This window comes from Microtus pennsylvanicus, chromosome 1, assembly GCF_037038515.1.
Source record: "Microtus pennsylvanicus isolate mMicPen1 chromosome 1, mMicPen1.hap1, whole genome shotgun sequence".
NCBI classification, from domain to species: Eukaryota; Metazoa; Chordata; class Mammalia; order Rodentia; family Cricetidae; genus Microtus; species Microtus pennsylvanicus.
The window spans coordinates 79,088,928-79,106,281 of record NC_134579.1 but is presented as its reverse complement, the minus strand read 5'-3'; the positions used below and the strand labels follow the sequence as shown (position 1 = coordinate 79,106,281).

Genomic DNA, 17,354 nt, shown 5'->3' with positions numbered 1-17,354 from the left:
AGCAGACCAGCCACCTGAGCCTCACGACCCTCCCGCAGCTGTAATCATCAGTTACAGCGTTTTACGTTTCCAGTGCTTGTCAAAGAATTTAGAGTGATTGCTCACACTAGTTCTACTTTCGGAAACAACAGAATGTGAAACACTGAAATGTTTATACGAAATGATTAAGTGGGCTGGAGAGGTGGTTCAGTGGTTAAGAGCCCTTGCTGACCCTGCAGAGGAGCTGGGTTCAGTTCTCCGTACCCACATGGGAGTTTACAACTGACTGTAACTCCAGTGTCAGGAGATCTAGCCCGACTCTAGCCTCTGCTTGTACTAGGGACTGTACGCACTACATGCATACATGGAGGCCAAGCACTCAAACACAAAAATAAAAATAAATCTTTTAAAAAGGATTAAGCTATTTTTACTCTGTGATTTATATTTTACATACCAAAGGAAAGAATTAATCCACTGGAAAAGAATAGTCCAATAAATTACTGACATCAGTAAATGAATCTGGTTTACTGCTACTCTGCTCTTAAGATGCCTTAGATACAATGCATATTTGTCAAACCAAACCAAAATAAGCATGTCTAGCTACAATCAGATTATTATTCTTTTCTAAAATAATGTCTTTCTCTCCCTTAAAAACTGTGGAAGAAGCATACAGAAACACCCCATCAGCCATTTTTAAACGTATGATTCACTAGCAGTAAGTCCGTTCCCATGACCGCCATCCAGAACCTCTCCTTGGACAGCAGCGAGGCACCGTAACTACTTCAGTCCTTCTCCACCGCCTCCACCGGGCCCCAACAACTGCCCCTTCCTCTCGGCAGAGCTGACTACTCTAAAAACCTCTCTCCTTTTTCCCTCTGACTGGCACGTCTTCCTTATGGCCTTTGTGACTTTATCTTATTCCTTCGTTTCTCTCACAGGAAGTTTCTGTTCTTACAACAGGGTGTCTGGTGACTTGTTACCTGTAGTTTGTGTCGGGGTGAAATCATAGTGCTGTTGGGTGGCCCGCACTTGGCCAGGCTTCTGCCTTCGGTCTGAGAGGGACCCTTCCTGGGTTTGGGCATGGAGAGTATTTGGAGAAGCCTGGGTCTCAATAAACATTGGAGTGAGAACAGTACTTCGAAAACGCCAGTCAGGTTCTATAGTATATTCCTATAGAAAAAGAAATTAAAGAAAATGTTTCTTTCACAGTAACACTGAAATATTTCCATGTTTACCTGGCATGAGTGAAGCTCTCAGGTCAATTCCCAGCACCACAAAAACAAACGATAAAATTCAGCAGTACCATTAGCAGATACGTACTGTCACTTCGAGAAGCAACTGAGGAAGAACCCTCCTTTCTTTTTTGGTTTTTGAAAACGGGGTTTCTCTGTGTAGCCTTGGCTGTCCTGAAACTCCTTCTGTAAACTAGGCTGGCCTCGAACTCACAGAGACCTACCCGCCTCTCAAGTGCTGGAATTCAAAGTGTGCACTACCACCACCCGGTTCCTTCTTTCATTTTTGGGATAGGTAGAATACTTTGACTTTGACCTCTAGATATAACCAAGAATAACCTTCAACTTCCGCCCCCCTGCCTCTAGCTCCCATGTATATGCACCACGGTACCTAGTTCATATGCTGCTATGAACTGAATCTAAGGCTTCCTACATGCCATGCGAACACTCTACCAACAGTTACATCTACAATATACAGTCCCTAGAAAATCTTTGCGTCACCTTTATTATTATTATTATCATTGGTTTTTCAAGACAGGGTTTCTCTGTGTAGCCCTGGCTGTCCTAGAACTAACTCTGTAGACAAGGCCAAACTGAATTTACAGAAATCTGCCTTCCAAGTGCTGGGATTAAAGGTGTGTACTGCCATACCTAGCCAGAAAAACCTTTTTTTTTTTTAAAGCCAGGTGTTGCGGCATACATTTTATTTATTATATAGACACTGTTTTGTCTGCTTGTCTGCCTGCAGGCCAGAAGAGGGCACCAGATCTCATTACAGATGGTTGTGAGCCACCATGTGGCTACTGGGAATTGAACCCATGTCCTCTGGAAGAACAGCTCTTAACTGCTGAGCTTGAGCTATATCTCTCCAGTCCCCAGAAGATCCCTTTTCTAAACAAACACTTACTTAAAAAGTGGAAAAAATAATCACAATAGAGAGAAGCCATTCTTCTACCCCTATATTCTACATTAGAGGGCTGATGCATACTTAGCAATGCCAGTGGTGCCACAACACAACTATCACTAGTCTTGCCACTCAGCTCACCCATGTGCTAAAGAACTACTTATATTTTACCTTTAGGCTATGTGCATCAGCTAGAAATGAAATACAAATGAAGTTTGTTATTTATGCCTGGCATCTCACTATGACCCATCATCAAAGACCCTTCGTTTTTCTTTTTAATTTTCTTTCCACAGCAGAAAGAGACTGTTACAAATGGTCAAAAATGAAGACAACTAACCATAAGATGCCCAATCCCCACTGACACAACTAGAAGGCAACCTGTACCTGACTCTCAGGAAACATGGAAGAAGAAGGGCTGGACAGACTGTAAGAGCCTGAAGACCAAGATATCTGCTTCAGGATTGTGTCTTCTCAATATGATGGGGGCTGCACCCATGGGATCTCAACAATATGATTGCCCAAAGGTAGAGAAGCCGTGAACAATGATAATACTAGGTGACATGCCTATGTGGATGGGGGCAATCTCCTAAGACCCTACCTTCAGGTGAAAAGCTACAGAGAATAACTGCTGAATAAGGGAGAATCGGTCGTCTCCAAGGAAGAGGCCCCTAGTTAGTTATCCAATACCAAATGGTCGGCCCTAATGACATATGCATACAAACAACATTAAATGGACTCAGTAGGTTATATTTATATATTTTCACATGTGAATGTGTGTGTATAATAATGACAGCTAAAGAAAGAGGCCATGAATTTAAGAGGGAGTGCGGGTTGGGGAGTACGGATGGGACCTGTGAGAAGGGAGGAGAGAGAAGAGGTTAAATGATGTAAATACTATAAAATTCTAAGAATGAAAGAATGAACGAATGAATGAATGAATAAATAAATAGGTACCATCGGACATGCAAATATCTCAAAATCCAAAAATAACACAAAATCAAACCACTTGTAGTCCCAACAATTTCAGATAAGGGGTATTTAATTTGCACTAAGGAACACACCAGGCCATACCCATTAATAAGCTACCACAAGAAGCTGTGAACTTGATCTATAGCCACAGATAAGCAGGGTTATGCTTGGTTAGTATTTGGATCAGGTGATGCTTCAACCCTATCTCTCCCAGGGAGGTGGGAGAAAACAGGAAGGTGAGAGGTCCAAGTGGAATCTGAGAGAATAAAGGGTGTATGACATCAGGGGAAAGGAAGCACATGCTAGTACCTTAGAAAGGAGTATGTGCACATTTCAAAGTATTAACGATGTTAGTTTAACCATATTAGAAGACATTCATTAACAACAGGGGAAACATGCAATAGTCACCATGACAAGCACTTCACCTGAAATTCACACTCGGACAGAGGATGCTCAAAGATTGGGTTTAGATAATCTGGGCTTATCCTGGTCATTTCAAGCAGAAAATTTGTTGCTAAACTTAAAAAGTGAACTTCTATTTTTGGAGAATATAAAGAATTTAATGCCAACAATCGGTCCAATGTATTGGATGGTAATCTGGTTTCATGGCTCCAGAAATTCCGAATAATTAATCTGAAAAGTGAAGAGAAACACAGGCTTAGATACCAGCAAAGGGAAGGATGCAATGCCCACAGTATCATGTGGGAACTCCCAGCTCTTCATTCCCACAACTCTCAGATGAAAGGGAAGACAATCACAATATAGTCAGAGGTTCTGAAGGACAAATGTCTCCAACAACTGCACATCTGACACACTGGATGACTGTCTACAGCAATGAGCATATAGCACTAACAATTTTGGAACACAAAAGCATTTTAACAAACAGTAGTAGTTGTGGCTCACTCGGGGGTGGAGCCCTTGCCCATCACACAAGTCTCATGTGGATGCCCAGGATCAAAAGTGAATTTCATATAATCCTTTACTGCTTTGTTAAAACAATTCTCTGCAAAAAATTACTGTCACGATGTATTCAAAACTTAAAATCAAGTTAGGACCGGGAACAAGGATCAGTTATTACACTGCTAGCCTGATACATATAAGGCTCTCATTTCAATCCTTAGTATTGCCCCAAGAGAAAACCAAAACAAAACATGTTGGACTTTTCAACAGACAACTACGTATGAAATTTAAATATAAACTGTTAAAAGTTCAGTGCATTTAAAATTGAAGCCAATGAAAAGTAAGTAATATGTCACATCATATTAACAACTGTCCTTGCTCTGTGGTTGGCATTTGATAAGATGTTCACACAGCTGACTTAGGGCACTTCAGAGAACAACCATTATTGTTTATATCTCCACATAGAATAAACATATGGTGTCTTCCTAATGCTAAGGTGCCCAACACTTCATTTAACCTTGATATTACCATGATTTTTTAACTCTACGTGCTAAATAGAAAACAGAACTGTTGTCATTACAGTCTGCTTCAACTTAAAAATCTTTAACCAGCTCACTGCATAAGCACGTTGCCCTAACCATCTTTTCACAAGTTTTATTTTCAAATATTCTGTCAGGATTTCAAAATCTTATTCTTCATGTGATTTAAAACACATTTTTCTAAGGATTAGAAAATGCAAGAAGCAGAGAGAACGAAGGCATCAGAGTAAACACTTTAAGCTAGTCTATAACGTAATAACCGAATCCTCATCTAATTTATTCCAGAAGAAGCACACACTGGAGTCCAACGTTCTCATCAACCAGTCCTTGAATCAGCACATCCTTGGCCAGGTTAAAAATTTCCTTGGAGTCTTGATCCATTTGACTTTCTGGATCTCTGTTTGGGAAAATAACAAATTATCAGTATTCTGCTCTGCTCCAATCACACAGTCTGAATTAAAGCAAAGGTGGGTTTCCATGAGACTGATACCCAAGGCAATTCAGTAGAACTGCAAAAGGTGTGAGATCAGGTCAGACCTTTGTATGCTGAGTTCTGCCTGTCACCTCTGCAGGTACCTGAGGGATATGTCTCTTAAAAGGTGGTGGCGGCGTATGCCTTTAATCCCAGCACTCAGGAGGCAGAGACACTCATATACTAAAAAAACAAAAACAAAAAAACAACCAAAAAATTTGATTTAATCTGTGTGCACTCACGTGTGTGCACATGCATGCAATGCTTGCAAAGACTAGACAATAACAGTAGCTATCTTAGAGCTAGAGTTACAGGAAGTTGTGGGAGCTACCTGTCATGGGTAATGAGAATTAAACTCTGGAAAAGCAGCAAGCCTCTTATCTCTCCAGCCCGACTCCTATATTTCTAACTCAATTGATAATTTCACTTTCTATTTCCTACATATTCATGAAAGAATAGCAAAAAAGGATCATTCCTCAGGTGGTGGTGGTGCACGCCTTTAATCTCTGCACTCAGGAGGCAGAGGCAGTTTTTTGTGAGTTCAAGGCCACCCTGGTCTATAGAATGAGTTCCAGGACAGGCTCAAAGCTACACAGAGAAATCGTCTCAACAAACCAAAAACAAACAAACAAAAATGATAATTCAATATATTGAAATAAACTTGTTTCAGCTATTAGTCATATTGCTAAAAGTGTTTTCTTATATTCCAAATCACAAAAAGTACCCACACAAATCCTTCAAAAATGGTTAACAGAGGCCTGGGGAGACGGTTTGGTGGGTAAAGCAACTGCTGTGCAAGCATATGGAACTGAGTTCAAACCCCTAGCAAAGCTGGGGAAGGAGTGCACATCTGTGATCCAAGAGTCTCGCTAGCCTGCTCTACACAGTCATGTGTACAAAATACAGACCGTGTCTGAAACAAGTGGAAGGGGAGGACCAAAACCTGAGACTGTCCTCTGATTCCTGTGTGTGCAGAGGCACATGTTTGCAATGCACACACACATTCACACATATCATACATAGATTTTTTATAAAAGTGATATAAAACAGAATGAAGGCTAACCTGTAATTGTCATGAATCCACATAAGAATATTATACATTTGCTCCCTACACGTTGGAGAAGGATGGGAAACAAATTCCACAACAGGATGCAGAAGTTCTCGAAGTTCTACTGGTTTTAATTTTGCCATCATCTTATAAACTATATCCAAACACACCTTTTGTCTTTCATCATCTCTATAAGAAAGATTTTTGATAACACATAAATTTAATGATGTTTATTATCATACTTACAAAGTATGACAAGCAATATTTTCTTCTTATCCTAAAGTTTCAAAACTCCTTATAATTCAGAGTAGTACATTTAAAGTCTACCAGTGAAAGCAGTAATCCAGACCCAGAGAGACAACTGCTGCATGTTCTCTAGTAATTGGAGCCTAGCTTCAAAACTGGAGATTTATGTGTTTAATCTGTAGTGTCTACAGAAGTCAGGACGCTAGAAAGGACCCATTAGACAGGAGAGGGGAAGAGGAGCTAAGTGGGGAGTAGACAGAAAAAACACTTGTGACATGCAAAGTAGATGAAGCATGGGGTAAGGATAAGGGAAAGAAGGAAAACTACAAGGGCTGGAAAGGTTTAAGGGGGGATTGAGATTAGAGGGTAGGCTGAAGAAAGTTTGGGGATATTACCCATAACAAAGGAGATACAGAGAGCCTTATAGAAACTTATTACTTGCAAGCTAATTGCCAGATGGTAGTGGCGCATGCTTTTAATTCCAGCACTCAGGAGGCAGAGGCAGGAGGATCTCTATGAGGTTGAGGCCAGCCTGGTCTATAGTGTGAGTTCCAGGACAGCTATGGCTACAGAGAAACCCTGTCTCAAAAAAGTAAATAAATAAATAGTAGGTTTTTAAAAAGTGTTTAAATGAGCTAGCTTGTAGGGGTGGACAATACTGCTGACACAAGCTATGGGCTATTAAATGAAAATCCAAGTCAGGCATAGGCTACCTCTCTATGCGTTGATGGTCAAGAAAGCGCCAGAGAACCTCAGAATAATGCAGGTTGTTGCTATTATACTTAGTTGACCATTAGAACTAGATGATAAGACCCTACTGCTGAAGCATCATACAGTGTGATTGCAGGACATAGAGAAATAAAAACTGGAACTGACTTGAAAACTTCCTCCCTGCTGGCTAGCTTTTATAGTTCTGGAAGGTGCTATGTTACCCGGGCCACTGAAGAAGAAAAGTCATCACTGGTTCTACCTAGTAGTAGAACCCACACACAAGGCAACAAGATGTGTCCACTGGTACAACAGTGCTAATGAATGCTACAGGGGTTACCAATGGCTTTCGGATTAGTCTGAGGCTTCATCCATAAAAAGGAATTCAAGCCTGTATTATAAACCCTGTTGAAAGCTCATGGCTAGGGAGGTCATAGGCCTTAGAGGGTAAAACTTACTACTGTTGTTTTGCTAAATAATACACACCTTCTAAGTATCTATATTTGTACCCATAGATTAGTGATGCTCTCAACCTTGGCCAGAAAAGTTTCTTTTTGTAAGTGGATAATGGTCACAAATGGACAAGGTGCTGAGAAGTGACTATTGATTGTTCAGTCTTAACAAGATAGCTATTTAAGCCATCCAGCCCCCGAAAGTCTCAGGGAGCATCATTGATCCAGAGTAGAAAGAATGGTAAGAACCTAAGAATACTGTGAAGTGCTGTCTTCAGGACACAAGCTGGCCACTGCACACATGTACTCACTGAAGCATCTGCCCAGGACTGAGCCTTTTAACATTCTACCACCGGCATGTGATGGGAGCTCATGACAGTCCACTCCTAGCTGAGAAGCTATTGGTAGTTTATACTTGCTGGGGGACGGTGAGTTGTTTTTCTTCAGTGGTGTAGTCACTAGTATGTTGCCCATGATCCAGTAAATAACCCTACATTTATGAAGGTACAAGTTAAACTCAATGGACTAGAGAGAGAAAGTGTGGAGGAGAGGTATAAAAGTCAGAGCAGGGAAAGGTGTTAGGAAGAAGGGTTCTACTGGCAGTGAGACGGGAACAGTAGAGAACTGGGAATGATTCTTATCAAAAGGCATTACAAGTGTAAAACTGTATGTGTAAAATTGTCAAAGAATAAATAAAAGAATTATTTTAAAATGCAATCATAAAAGACTACTATTTACAATGGAACACCCTGCCCCCTGCCAAAATAGCCAATCAGGAAGAAACTGGTGAGTTCCAGGTGCATACACCCAAGGAAGACGAAAATGTAGAAATTTGAAAATATGAAGTGACTAATAATGAATGGCAAGCTTGAAGCAATAATTCAAAACAACACACACACACACAACCCAGGGTCAAATAACTTTATGGCTAAAGCCTACCGAATCTTCTAGTTTATTTGATAGTAATGTCAATTTCTTAATTTTAACAATCATGTAAAAGAAGAGATGAAAGGATATATGGGAATTTTAAATGGTATCTTTTAACTTTTTTGCAACTATAAGATTATTATTTCAAAATAAAGTTCATTTAAAGAGACAAATGGTGGCAGACAAAATAAGCTAAAAATATGAAGGATTCAGTTCAAAAGCAATTTCAGGTGCTACCTAGTACATCAGACAGTAATGTAAGAGTGCCCTAAGTCCTAAATAAGCAAGTGTCTTTCCTTATCTGAGGGTCTCATATTCCTTAACGAAGTCAACTTTGAGTACGTACTGGAAGAGAGCAGAACACAAGGACATTTAATCTTTGTTATCAGAACATTACACACTTACCAGTATCTTATCACTGTGAAAGTACATACACACAGATCACGAATGTAAGAGGACAGAAATAAGGGACCAACTTTTATTTTAAAATTACTGTCTACTCTATGGCATCTTTGAAGAGAAGTGAACGATTTTAGCATAAGAAGGCTCTTGCCCATAAAATAGGTATAGAACGGAAATGTCATGTGCAAATCTCAAGTGAGCCCGAGGCACTACAGTACAGCAGTGTTCTTCATTTGTGGAAGACATGTGCAAGTATGGGACTGGACGTGGCTACCCAAGGCTCCAGAAACAGAGCGGCTGTGGTAGGCTCACATATCACTCCTATACTTTCATCTCTTTTACAAATATGCTTCTCTTGAACAGCCACCCACAAGTGGTTCCTAGTTTAAGGAGATACATGGTCAATTGGACATTTTGTGACCAGGCTATCCTCTGGGCAGTGAGGCCTCATGTTACCTTACCTATGTTTCATGACTTGGAGAAAGTTCTTACTCTTTAGCTGTAAGTACAAGCCTGTAGTCATCTCTGCACGATAAAGCACAACCTCCAGGCAAAGTGTCTTCATCACTCCGTGAAATTTTGGCAATAGAAAGAACACGGCATTCAAGAAACTGGTAAGTAAGAGGATTCATGAGAAGATGGCCCCGACACTGTCCCTCAGCCCCTACTCATATGGTCCACCTCCTCCGTTGTCCCTACCTGTCAGCAAGAGGAGGGAAGCCCTTCACTATTTTGTTTAAGCACACAATAAATTTGTCTTCCATAGTATTTTGATGTTGCTTTAGTTGTTTTACAACCAGTTCATATATTGACTCTGCTATCACCTGAAAAATAAAGTTTCTTTTCAAACACACCAAAGTAGAACATTATGTTAAGCGCTGAAATCTAAATGTATTTTAATTATTTAAGTCAACCCAAGAAGATGTCCAATATTCTGATCTTCACCAAGGTTCACACTCAAGTAATGAAACTGAGTGCAAGGAAGAGCCGCTGGTTTGCATTAGCCACTGGACAGCCACAGGGTTCCCATGCCTCGACTGCAGTGAGTGAGCAAGGCCACAGCTTGGGCACTGTGTTTCCTTCTGACATAGAAAGTAAGTCTTCTGAGAGGATACAAGTAGTTTTAGGTTAATGTTTATCAAATACAGTGCAATACACATTTTTTTAGGTACCTTGGTCAAATACGCCTATTGAGTTCTAGCAACTCTTGCTCAACAGACCCTTCCATGGTCTTCCTGCATGTATCACTCTCTCTCTTTATCATCCATTACTACTTTTAGATATTCATTTGTACACTGTTGGTTTTCTGCCCCAAATTCTAGCTCTCTCATAGCAGAGATGTGGTCTACCTGTTTCCTGCTGAGCCTCTAGGGTATAGAATCAACTTGTAAGTCTTCAAAAGCACGTACTCAGTATGGACGATGTACTCAAGGAAGACTTTTTGGAAGTCATGAAAATACTCATTTCAGTTGTGTCTCCCCACAAATATGGAAAATCCTTACAACTGTTTAAAGGCATAAAGTCTAAATGGATAGTTTTTTCAACACAAACTTAATTGCTGAGACTATTTAGAAGTTATGTGCAGAGGAAACACTTAACCATAAATTCCCATGATTTTAAATGTCATGTAGACTATTTTAATTATTTCACTGCTAACAGACACATACATACAGTGTATGTTAGGGCTGAGACTACAGATCAACATGGAGTGCTGCCTGCACTAAAATGTAATATTACTTACATTAAATTAGATTCACTAAAAGTATTTAATCTGGTAACAGGATAAAATGGTCAGTTTAGCTTAAAGAAAGAACAGGACAGATCAAGCAAACCGAATACAGGACAGGTACACAATGGTTAAGAGGACAACCTGGGGGTAGCGGCTGCCTAGTTAGCCAACCTGAACACAGCAGTGAGAACTCACCACTGCTTGCTGGCTTTCGAGCTGGTGGGGAGGGCAGGGCTTCATGCACTTAGGCATGCCTCAGTCCCTACGCAGCAGCCCACAAGTGCTATGGAAACACGGATGTGCACAGTGTCTGTTTGTCTCAAGGAGGACACGGGGTAATCAAAATCAGAAGCACACTGCAGCACTCACGTGTTTCCTCTCAGTAACATGTTGAAGAATCAGTCCTAGAACCTCTGCTGCAGCGGCATAAACCTCTTTATACTTCACAAAGGACATGTTATTGACCAAAGCTTCAAAATATCTGTAATAAACACAGAAAACAAGCATAAAAACAATTCATTAGAATGCTTGACACAAAAATGAAACAATTCTCTTCCTGTTATATTAATAGGCAAATTGAGAAATATAAATATAAAATGTGATGCAATTTTCTTGAATATAGATTTAAATGTGCGTGAATATAGATTTATGGGCTCTGTCATCATAACCATGAAAGTCTACTGTCAATCTCTGGTCACCAATGAGAGGATAGCCCTCTGCTAGACACCAGAGAAAGCCACAGGAGATAAAGAAGGGAGGATCTAAGACTAGGATTCCCTGTCAAGGACGCCTACTGACAACACAATGTTGAAAAAGAGAAGGGTGATGCTCTGTGCAGGTAGTGACACATTAACTCTTGGTCTTTACGGGCTCTTTGTGGTAATAAGGATGATAAAAAAAAAAAACCAGGTGATAAAAACAGGGCTCCAAAAGCTCACATTTGAAAACAAGAGTTTTTTTAGTCTATGCTGAGCTACTGGCTGCCTTGGTTCTGAACCCACACTATCTATAGCAACAGCAGCAATATATGAACCACCAATAGGAACCAACCAGAATTGAAATTGCCCTGTCTCCCCATAGAGGTGAGAGATCAAGGAGTGCAGGGCCAAACCTACAGAGCATCAAAGAGACATCAACTTCAAAAACCTTAAAGAGCAGGACAAGAAGCCAGCATTGTGGTGCACACCTTTAATCCCAGAACTTGGGAGGCAGAAGCAGGTGGCTCTCTGAGTTTGATGACAGCCTGGACTGCAGACCAAGTTCCAGAGCTATGTAGTGGGATCCTGACTTTTAAAAAAAATGGCCAGTACCTTTTGTCATGTTCTAAACTATATCTCTATAGCTTCTTTCATAGCCATCCTACTTGAATACGTGATTGCCATCAGGACAGGGGAAATTGAGACTAGAGCCCAGGAAGAGAGCTGCCAGTATAGGGGTTCCCCTTCAAAGTCAAAACAGTTCAAATCCTCTTATAGAGCCCACAGTACTTACAAGAGTCAATGTTTAAAATGCCAGTTTCAAAAAGAAGAGGGCAGGGGAGATAGATCACTGGGTAATACAATTTATTGTGTAAACATGGGGACCTGAGCACCCCCACAAGCATATCCCAGGAGCTGGCTGGCCATCCAACATAGATGAAAGGGAATAAAGCAGAAAGTAATAAAGAAAGCCAACTGATGCCTTCTGCTGGCCTCTGCATCTACATTCATGGGTAGGAGCCCTCCCACACATGCAGGCATCCTCCACAAGCACAAAAGGAAAAAAGGAAGAAAAAGAAAGTACTTAACAACTTCTGCTTAAAGCTATATACAGAAAATTACATTAATTAAAGATTTTCTATTACACTTATTTATTACACAGTATATGTGTGGAGTTCATGGAATAGCTTGGGAGACTTGGTTCTCTCCTTCCATCAGTGCATCCCAGGGATCAAACGGAAACCATCAAGCTTGGCAGCGAGCACCTTTATCTTTGAGCCTTTGTGATTAATTAATTAATTTAATTAATTTTTTATAACCTACATTCCTCCTTCACTCCAGATATATTTCTCCTCCCAAATGGCTTATAAATCCAACCTTATAATTTTAGGTACAAGTATTTGTGTCTGGTTCTTAAAGGTATCAATACTATATTTGAAAATTATATCCAAAGACTTTATAAAAGAACCAAGTAGAAAGCATGTACTTACTTGGTACTCGGTATGTCACACTTCGGGTCGTAGGGAGGCAAGTCATTAGCTATTACAATGCCCAATAATTGAATTCCTACAGAATTGTCTTTAGAATTAGGGTCCTTATGTGAAAAATTTTCAAATATTAATCTGTAACACAGCACAAGGGAGAAAACACATAATGAATGAGAAACAGGAAGATAAAGCAAATTTTCAGCTAAATAGTACAAGGAACACTTGGCCCTTTCCTACTTCCAAGAGCCCTGCTTGTTGATACCCACTTGTTAGTTCTTGGCTATTCTAATTACTTGTCCCAACCCTGTCAGCTAATAGTAACTTTTTAAAAGTTTTAGTTCACTTCAGGCTACGAAGGCTACAAGTCATCCAGCAAAGACTGTGAGGTACCCCTGGCTGGGGTGGTGCAGGGCAGAATACTTCAGTTGCCAAGTGAGGAGGCAAAGTGAGGGGAGGGCTGAAGAGCTGGGTGGGGAGCCACTGAGCACCCAGAAATGCTTCCGGTCTCAAACTTTGGGGATGTGGTTTTATCAGTAGCAAAATTTACTTTGTAAATGGACTTTATTTCAAATTATTACTAAAATTATTTTTGGTTTTGACCATCCTTTATAATTATATTCCTGTTAATTCACATAATTATACTTCATTGTAGTTACCATTTAAAACTTGCTGCACTTTGACCTTTTTCTAAGAAATAGCAAATGTGTACCTGTAAGGGATGGAAAGACATTCCTTCCAGCATTCAACAACGGTTTTAATAATTTCAAGGTTGTGTCTGAACACGGCTCTTTTGGGATGGAAGACATGTTTCATTAGAAAATGAAGCAATCGATTTGCTAACACTTCATCTTTAGAGACCCCCTGAAAAACATTGAAATTTTCTAAGACAAATAATATTTTATTCTGGAAGAATATCTCACCCCACCCCCATTGCTGTTGTTGTTTTGAAACAGGTTTCCACATAGCACAGACTCGCTTCAAATAAATAAATATTTATTTGAACTAAATAGCCGACACCACCTTTGAACTACTGAACCTCCTACCAGTACCTCCGAAGTTGTGGAACTGTAAGCCTGCACCATCATGCCTGGCCTTGGAAGTAACCCAAATACCCAATTCTAAAAGAGACCTCGCATTCTATTTAGGAATCTAGTTTCTGGTTAAATCCTATGTGGTTTTTCACTGCTGACTACAGACAATACCCTTCTTGGGTAGGTAGGTGGGAGAAACTGTGGCTGCTCCGATGTGTACACAGTCAATGCACTGTGCCCCCAGAGAGGAAGCTACAATCAGGGCTCAGGCCCTGGTTGGCCATGTTCTTCAAATTTTTTTGTGCAGAGATTCACTCCCAGTCTCCATCTGAGACCCCAACAACAGTCCTGTCCAGGTCCTGCTGAATCCTGATATAAGGCAGGAATGGAATCATTAAAGCTGGTTTCTCCCAGTACCCACTGCACTTTGGCTCTTAGCCCTTTTCATACCTCACTGTCTCCACCTCAGATTCAATGAAGCTGCAAGAGCCCTTCTCTCTGGGTCTTTCATCACTGGGCCACCTGATACCTGCTGGTCTTCTATCCCAGTGCTCTGCTCCCTTCATCACAGGAAGTTAGCAAAAGGAGCACTACCACTTCCCTTTTCACTTCTGTTACTATGCCAACGACTGGCAATTCCACTTCCTCAAGTGTAGTTGAGCTCGTGATGGTCTTTCCGATGGCTCATAAGCTAATTAAGTACCCCATTTTTTTCACGCTATTAACTGTTTTATCAAGAAACACCAAGAAATCTAGATTTAGTTTATTGTGTAATAAACAAAATAGGGACATCCAGACACTAAGATATGAAAAAGCTACCCAAGTGTCTATTAAAGATGTTGCATGTGATAAACTTATGCACACCTTTGTACACTACTCATGTTCATGTTTCCAAATGAGTAAACAAAGCTCCACCACACCCACCTACAAGGGTCCAAACCATCTGCTCTAAGAGGCAATGGCAGTTCCTTGGCAGTCACTCACAACAATTTCCTGGATAGCAGCTAACACTGTGAGAGTGAATAAACTATCATGTAAGTGTCCCCAAATCCAGGGACCTGAAGCACAGAAGATGCTCTCAATTATAGAGACAATCTCAACAGTTCTGTCACCCAGGTTCCAGTCTCCTAGCAAATAAAAACAATAAACAAAACAACACCTAACAGTTTATAGTAAGAAAGGCAAGGGCAAAGGGATTACCAAGGTAGCTAGAAGATAAAAGTAAGCAGTGCTACAATGGAGATAGGTGCATTATAGCCATGCAACTAGAGCTAAAACAGCAACATCATGTCACAGGGACATTAACGCACCTGACACCCCCAATGTAGGGCATCAGAAAAAGAATGATATATTACTACTTAAGCGAAGCAGTAGCATAGCTACTTACTGTAGGCGTAGCCACGCCTGTCCAAGAGAGAACAGTAGCTACTATTTCCACCACCATGTAGTGAATTCCTTCTCCGTTGTTCTGGGAAACAGCCAGCTGTAGCAAGGGGCTGAGCCAGTGCTTTGCATAAGGGCGAAAGACCTACAGAGAAAATTTAAATGCCAAATATAGATAACTGCTCTCAAGACTAAAGTATTAACACACAGATATGTTCTCCATCAGCTGACAATTTATGACTTCATAGAAATCTTCCATTTACCAAACTCAGTAAGATTCGATTTACATTGAATCAGCTCAAGGACACCTAAATATTCAATAGACATATATTTACAATGTATCTCATTATTTAAAATTCAACAACTCTGTCCTGAGTAATATGTAGCTATAGAAAATTATTTAATACACATGTGTAAAAATATAAGAAATAAAGTTATGAAAACCAGAAGGCACAAGTATTTAACTATTTTAATTTCTTCCTATGTTCTAAGTCACTCTTTTTTAAACACATTTTAAAAATCTCTGGAATCTAGTAAGAATATACATATACCAAATTAAATTTCATTACTTTAAAATTGCAGAATGTCACTTTGGTGGAATAATCGAAACTATCTTCTAGTCTTCCCATCTTCTCCTTTCCAAGGAGATGCCCATAGGATCAAAACTATCTAGCATACTCTGTGTATATCTCTAGTTTTACTGTAAACTATACACATGTGAAATTCTTTATCATGGTATTATAGTATAACAAACACCTAAAGGCTGAAATGTTAAAAATGAATGCAAATATAAGTTTGTTCTGTAAGGTGAAAACTGTCTGAGTTACCTCCTTTTGGAGACCAGAACCCTAAGCGTTCCTTCCAGTCTACACTTATTCTTAGCCAAAAGGTCAAGAAATCTACAGACACATATACCAGGCTCCAGGATCATGTCCAAGAAACCTCCCCAGGCCCTCAGTTTTAGCCGTATAAATCAAAGTGGCAGTGTAACAGGCTTTCCTGTCAGCTCTGAGAAATCAACCAATAGTGCCCAGCTCTTCTGTGGCAGCTATTAAATCAGCATTTGGAAGAACATGAACTAGAAATCATTTGTGGTCCTGAATATTATGGACTGTATGCCCCCCCCTAATCTGTTGTTCTCCAAAAAAACTTTCAAAAAATGACCTTATTTGGAGACAGGTTATTTCTTTATACTTCTCTTTATATTTATATTTCTGTATGAGGACACACTAAGCCCTTATAAAAAGGAAATTTAAAGACAAAAACACTAAGGAGGCAGTATGAATATAAGAACATCAACCCCATGCAGAGAATGCCCGAGACCAGTACAGGATCAGAGGAGCCACCTTTGATTTTGGATGTCTGGCCTGCAAAGCCACCGTACAAGCCTCACTGTATCCTGGGACAGTAGGGCTTCTACTGGTGGGAGTACACCTTTCTGGCATATGTTATATGCAGAAAACCTAATGTATTTACCTATTACCTGGATAAAGATAGCCATTTTTCATAAGATAACAGGAATATTTTAACCCATTTATCTGCTATAGTAAACAAAGAAGGCTAGCAGCCTTAGAAAGGTACCAAACACACCATATAGAAAGTTCACCTCTAACTCCCGATACTAATTGACACGTTTGACCAAAGCATTCTGAAGAACTGTAAAAATGTGTTTGATTGATTTATTGCAAGAATAACAATTCCACATTCTATTTCTTTAACACTCCATCGTTGTAGTGTTTTCAAAGTGGATGCTCAAAACTGCCCCGAACTGCTAAATTTAAAAAAATAAAATTACATACCTCTTCCGTATTAATAACAAGCTTGGCTAAGAAGAGACGGATATTTAATGGGACTGATGTATTTTCTAGTTTGTCATGAAGAAATTTCATCCAAGGAGGAAGATCTTTTGGCTTCGAATCCTGAAGTAAAACACACACTTACTCTGAAAACTGTAGTAAAAGAACATCCTAGAATCTGTCTCTTTAATGTGTGGTGTGGTTTAGTCAATATGAAAGCTAATCCCTGAAGTAACACCAATGGATAACATTGAGAAAAACATAAGATTAGGAGAAAAATACCTCTTCTACCCTGGGTGTAATCAGATTTCTCTGCATGTGCTTAATCAGGGCTGTCATGGTAGCCATGCATTCGTGTTGGTTGAGCTCATCCATCTCTAACTCCAGGATGTCACCTTGGGTCGTGGGATCTTGTTCCTATGAAAAAGAACCCAGCAATGCAGATGCCACTG

At 40.0% G+C, this 17,354-nt stretch overlaps 1 protein-coding gene across 3 annotated transcripts in view; it reads right to left on the bottom strand.

Moving 5' to 3' along the window:
- The window catches only part of Prkdc (protein kinase, DNA-activated, catalytic subunit), a 170,654-nt gene that overhangs the window by 62,245 nt on the left and 91,055 nt on the right, over positions 1–17,354 (bottom strand). For all 3 annotated transcript variants that reach the window (XM_075970668.1, XM_075970658.1, XM_075970648.1), the window contains exons 47-58: positions 17,185–17,319; positions 16,906–17,025; positions 15,111–15,251; positions 13,402–13,553; positions 12,696–12,827; positions 10,877–10,988; positions 9,478–9,602; positions 9,240–9,389; positions 6,059–6,232; positions 4,822–4,920; positions 3,510–3,717; positions 960–1,149 (exon numbers count right to left, since the gene is read on the bottom strand). In XM_075970668.1, the coding sequence (XP_075826783.1) occupies positions 960–1,149; positions 3,510–3,717; positions 4,822–4,920; positions 6,059–6,232; positions 9,240–9,389; positions 9,478–9,602; positions 10,877–10,988; positions 12,696–12,827; positions 13,402–13,553; positions 15,111–15,251; positions 16,906–17,025; positions 17,185–17,319 (1,738 nt within the window). The remainder of the gene's footprint in view (positions 1–959; positions 1,150–3,509; positions 3,718–4,821; positions 4,921–6,058; positions 6,233–9,239; positions 9,390–9,477; positions 9,603–10,876; positions 10,989–12,695; positions 12,828–13,401; positions 13,554–15,110; positions 15,252–16,905; positions 17,026–17,184; positions 17,320–17,354) is intronic.